We start from the raw sequence: 6,000 nt of genomic DNA on the forward strand, positions 1-6,000 counted from the left end.
AACCCTTATGTTTGAGCATTCAATATATATAGCATGATTATTTATATGATAAGGTAATTATGAAACTTTATAGAAGCACCTTACTCTCAAAACAATATATGCAATTAATTATAATTAGAAGTTCTATTGCAGAGGATGTGAAAATATATATTGTGGAAAATAAATATTTCTAAATTGTTGAACTTTCATCAAATTGGTGTTGCATTATAAAAATAATAATAAAAAACACTCATAAATCAATGTTTTATTTGGTAAATGTCTTAATAATCTGTTTCTATACATTCTTGTAACTATATACAAACAATTAATTTATATAGCAGTTAATCAATTTGTTTTTCTACATAATTTTTTTTTATAATATTGTAACCATATACCAACAATTAATTAATACAGCAGTTAATTAATTTGTTTTTCTACATATTTTTTTTAATAGTATACATTGCAATTAAGGAAGTAAAAACAAAGTTCTATACTTACTTACACCTCATCAGATTTTTTTGTACTGACGTCATTCCTAAGACTATTGGACTCAAAATCCAAATTTTTCTTAGGAATTTTAATCTCCAAAAGTGTGTCGTTTGTCAAATATGCCTCAATTTTTCTCCAATCTGCATCCTCAGGCAGTTCAAGCCTCCTAACATACCCATATTCCCACCACTTACCACTCCTCCACTCCTTAATAATGCTCTTTGACTCTCTCTGTTGTTGGTTCCACAGACCACTCACCTCCACAGCCTTCTGCTTTTCATTATACACTACTTGGACACTGGTCTTCCCAACCCCAATTCCTGTTCCAACAATAATTGCAATAATAAGAGAAAAAAAAAGAAAAGAAAAAAAGAATCTCAAAAAACCCTTTGATTATTCATCATATATATCAACTAGAATCGACTACAACATGGGGTGTGACATATAGCTAGGAAGGGACCCCTAGTTTCACAAGTTCTTTTTTCTTTTGACTTGAGAGTCAAGTAACAATGATTCCAAAGCCATAAAGTCCATTCTTCCATGTTAAAAAGAAGTAGTATAATTACCTGGTAGTTCAGATTTGAGTACATAATTTTGGTCATGAGGAGTTCGAAACCAATCGACAGTGGTTAGTCCTAAGGTCCGGAGATTAGACAACAAGATATCAGAGTCAAATTCCCAAAGTGGGAAAGCATCAGAAGGATCAAAGAATTTGCCAAACAAGAAAGGACTGAAGAGTGAGCCATCACCAAACACTTTGTTGATGATTAATGTCGTATTATTATTGCCTTGGCACATGAATCGTTTGAACACATCTTCTCGGAGTGCAACGCACCATTTCTTTGTCGTTTGATCGTCTCTGATAACCTCTATGCTCTGTCTTCGTGTACTACTACTGCTCATTTGATCAAGGCTGTAGAGAAGAGAAAAGTTGACACTTTTGAGACCCTGATGGAGTGGAGAGAGAGTTTGTGGTATACTGCTTCTTATAGTGTAAAGATAAGCTTTGTGAGAAAGGAAAAAAAAAAGGAATAAATTCTCTTGGAATTAATATTTGGAGGCTTGGGGTGTAAAGCTAGACCAAGAATATTTATTTTTATTTTTATTATATTTATATATGAGAATTCTCTTATAGGCTTCATTTTAAGTCCTACCGGTAGGGTTCTCAGTGTTTACGACCCGTAAACAGTTTTCGGCGCGATTTTTTTTTATGACCGTGTATATTATAGCTATTTAGAGCATTTTGTAAATTTTCAGAAAATTCCGAATAATTTACAGTACCAAAAACTAGGTTCAAACATGTTGTTGCACGCGTGACTAATTTTTTTTATGCGCGTGGAAAACAACATGTTTGAACCTAGTTTTCGGTACTGTAAACTATTCGGAATTTTCTGAAAATTTGCAGGATGCTCTAAATAGCTACAATATACACGGTCATAAAAAAAGGTCGCGCCAAAAACTATTCACGGGTTGAGAAACACTGAAAGTCCTACCGATAGGGCTTAAAGTAGCCTCTATAGAAAAATTGCCATATAAATATATATATATATATATATTAGATATTGTTCATTATTGGTTAGAAAAGAAGAAGAAGAAAATTGTAGACAAGAGAAATAAGCGAGTGGCAAACTTTGGGGAATCGATTTGTTGGGCATTTGAAAAAGATGGCAACCTTGCTATTGATAGTTGCATGCACTTAAATATTTCATTGAATCTATTTATGTGTATATATTAAACAAAATTGTATGTTTACTCCTTCTTGGTAGAAATCTAGCATAGATCTCCTTATTCACTAGTCAACTAAAAAAAAGTTGGGTGGGTTTTTTCATTGTTATCAATCTCAGGCATGGATATCATGTGGATACAATCAAGTCTAGAAGTACATTTGGGTAACCATTTTAACATTAATCAAATTATCTCCAAGTCAAATTAACAATGATTAACTAATTATACAGTTCATGCTCTTTTTACCCTTATTTGGTTTCATAATTTAGTTTGTGACATATAAATGGTAGTAGTAACTAGTGTTACCTTGATATTAATTAATACTATTAGACCATCTCTCTAATGATTGGTCTAAATTCATTGTTAAATTTAATTCAAAAATTGAAAGAAATACTATTTGACCCAATGTTTAATATTGTATTCTACACAAATTGTTACTAAAAAAATTATGATCAACTAATATTTATTGAAAATATTAATTTTTTCTTTTTTATTTATTTTGTTTTTTTTTATTCTTCAATCACAATTTAAAATGAGTAAATATTATTGTGCTAAATTTAGCATATACTATATTTTGTGTTAAGTTTGGTATAACTTTTTATATATGTGAAATTTAACATAATTTTTAACAGTGTTAAAAAAAATTCTCTCATTAAAATATTAAAATATAACACTTCATTTGAAAATGCTCTAATGATCGTAAATAAATTTTGTAACTAGCTGTGAAGAACCTTAGTTTTGCTTTTACATAATGTGAAAGGAATATTTTTTAATGGGTATCTCTTATCAAGTTGAATTTTCCACTTATTTTAAAAAAAATATATATATATATCTTTTGTATGGAAATACTTTGTTCTTCCTTTTTGACAAATAAAAGCAAAGATTAGTGTATTGCAATTGATATTGTCAACTTTTTCCTAAAGCAGCATTAGTATCTGCATTAGAGATGCTTGAATTTCTAGCCATGGAAATTCTAGAGTTACTTTGCTGAGTGGAATATCTTTTGTTTTCCAATTAAATATAAATATTTTTTCTTAAATATATATTTTTTTGTTTTTTTTTTATTTTGTACGGTTCCCATTTTTTTTTCAAAAATACGCACTCAAATTTTCAAAAATATGATTTTCAAAGTTTCATAATTACAAAAATACAGTTTTTAGAAAAACCAACTTGAAAACAACTCACTGGATCAACAAAAAAAAAACTAAAAAATAACAAAAATAATATATATCATAACAACTAAACATCAACAAAAAAAAAAAAAACTTAAAAACAATTTGAAAACAATACAAAAAAATAAAAAAATAAAACCGTCAAAATGTAAAAATTTCCTTAAAACCGTAAAATTGAAAATATATATATTTGATAGTAAAAACGTAATTTTTTTAACAAAAATTAGTATTTTATATAATCTTTCCTTAAATATATAATATAAATTAAAGACATTAAACTATTATTGGGCTTTGACAATTTTAGGCCCAAACTTGAATTTGCTTTAAAATATGGGAATTTTTCAATTCTATTCCAAACAAGTTTTATTTACAAATATACCTAACCAAAAATAATTACAAAAAAAGGGGTTATTTTTATACCTGCTTAAAAATAATTCCCCTTTTTCCGTACCGAATTTTTGAGAATTTTTTTTTTATTCCCACTTCACATTCCACAAAATGTGGGATTGCATTCCACAAAAAGTGGGATTATGCAAGGTCAGTACGCAAAATGAAGTGGGAAGTTCGTCGGGGTAGATTTTTTCCCTTACTCTCGACTTTAAAAAGTTACATTTTCATTGCTTTTACAATAATTTAAGATACTAATTTGTTACATTTTGATATATGACTAAATTTTTGGGTATAACACAAATTTAAAGCAACCAATTGACTTAATGAGTTTCCAAAAAACTTCTTGTTATGTTCTATTTAAAGGTAACCAGTTTCATTGTTATATCATAACGTGATGGTAACTTTGAAGGTAACTAGTTACTTATCTCATATCTGAAAAGAAAAATCATTTTTAAAAAAAAAAAAATGAACTGATCTGAAAGGCAATATAAAAAATTATTAAAGAAAAAGAAGAAGAGCATTGCATAACAAATCAAAGAGGAAGAAGAAGAAGTTATTTTTACAGTAACATAGATAATCAGTTACCCAAAAAACTCATAAATATACATATATATATATGATAATGTGCTGGTAATCGGTTACCAAACTCAAATCTAAAAAAAGATCAAATCTGAAAAGAAAAAAAAAGGATCAATTTAAAACTCAAAAAACTATTGAAGAAAGAGGAAAGAAGAAGAAGATTGGAGAAGACGAAGATCAACGAAGATGTCGTCAGTGTTGTGGATGAAAATCTTGGTGGTTTCGACTTGAACTAGAAAATTTCATAAAAATCAGTTAATATATTTATTGGAGCACAAAAATCAGTTAATATATTCATTTGAAGGGGCTAAGAAAGTGGTAATAACCTAATTAATCTATTAGTAATTAATAGTAAGGATTTAAAAAGAAATAAGAATAATTAATAAGAATAATTGAAAAATAAAAATATCTTCTCTTAATAATATAAAAACAATTTGAAAAAAACTTTTCATTTGGAAAATCTTGAAATTGTTTATCCTAATTTCAAGGGAAAAGTTGAAAACTACCCGTTTTTTGGAGTAGTTAACTAAAATTAGACACTAAATATATTTAGTTGAACTTTACCCATTATTATCATGAGATTTCCCAAATTACCCTTATTTGAGCACATGATTCTAAGTGTTGTTGTAATGTGTATTATATGTGTCATATTATAGTTAAATTGGAAATACATTCTAATTCTAGTGTGTTTAAGGAGAAAAAAAAAGCATGTAATTGAAGAGGTATAATTGGTACATTAATTGAAAATTTGGGTACTAAAATAAGAGTTAAAAATAGTTGGTAAAAATTAAAGTAGATCATTTAAAATGGGTACAGAATTTAATTTCCACTAATTTCAAATGAGGAAATTGAGGTCTAAGGCTAATTGAGCATATGGATCCTTGGGCCAAGGATTAAATTAGGGAAGTTTTCATTTTTATGACGTTTTTTTCTTCAAATTTTTGCAAAAATATGAAAATTTAACTTGTTGACATTTTTATGACTTTTATGGTTTGAAACTTGATGTTTATGAGATTTTCTTTCTCATAAATTTGCAAAACAAATTTAATTATGTCATATTTCTAATGATAGTTATGTTTTATTTGATTTGAGAACATTTTTAATTTTTTTTCATTTCAATTTTTCCTACTGTTTTTTTCTTTCATCTTTTTCTTTAAATTTTTTCATTCCTTTCTTTCCCTTTGTTTTTTTTTTTCATTTTTTTCCTTACTTTTTTCTCCGTCCTTTTTCTACTTACTCTTTTCTCTTTCATTTTTTTTTCTTTTTTACATATATTTTAATTATTATATAATTATTTTATTATTTATTATCATTTACCTTTTATTTTTAATTATTGTACCTTTTTAATTATAGATTTTTCTATAATTTTTTTCAACTTTTTTTTACATTATTTTTTTAATGTTAGGTTAAGTAACTGGTTATCTGATAGATTACTTGTCACATTTTTAAATCTTTTTTTTTCCAAATCTGTATGTTCTCAGTTACCTATATTATAAGTAACCAGTAGGATAACTTGTTACTATCCTAGGGTAACCATATAACTATATTATAAGTAACTGGTTACTATTAAGATAACTTGTTGCCATACTAGGGGTAACCAGTTATAAGGATTATAAGAAATCGGTTACTATCAGGATAACTTGTTATTATCTTAGGGGTAACCAGT

At 27.3% G+C, this 6,000-nt stretch overlaps 1 protein-coding gene across 2 annotated transcripts; it reads right to left on the reverse strand.

Moving 5' to 3' along the window:
- Positions 1–225: 225 nt before the first annotated feature.
- On the reverse strand, positions 226–1,472 carry LOC133782522 (21.7 kDa class VI heat shock protein). 2 transcript variants are annotated; one of them, XM_062221850.1, is made up of 3 exons: positions 1,218–1,472; positions 1,035–1,103; positions 226–788 (listed from the first exon to the last, which is right to left on the reverse strand). In XM_062221850.1, exons 1-3 carry the CDS (start codon positions 1,369–1,371, stop codon positions 478–480), a joined length of 534 nt encoding a protein of 177 aa, XP_062077834.1. In that variant the 5' UTR covers positions 1,372–1,472; the 3' UTR covers positions 226–477. The 2 variants fall into 2 exon arrangements, with proteins under 2 accessions (XP_062077834.1, XP_062077833.1); XM_062221849.1 differs by having other exon boundaries at positions 1,035–1,460.
- Between the last annotated feature and the right edge of the window lie 4,528 nt (positions 1,473–6,000).

Source organism: Humulus lupulus, chromosome 6, assembly GCF_963169125.1.
Source record: "Humulus lupulus chromosome 6, drHumLupu1.1, whole genome shotgun sequence".
Taxonomy (NCBI): Eukaryota; Viridiplantae; Streptophyta; class Magnoliopsida; order Rosales; family Cannabaceae; genus Humulus; species Humulus lupulus.

Coding starts and splice junctions, on each gene's coding strand:
- LOC133782522 (XM_062221849.1), bottom strand. CDS start 1,371: ATGAGCAGTAGTAGTACACGAAGACAGAGCATAGAGGTTATCAGAGAC. Junction 789..1,034: donor ACTCAAATCTGAACTACCAG/GTAATTATACTA, acceptor TTGTTGGAACAG/GAATTGGGGTTGGGAAGACC.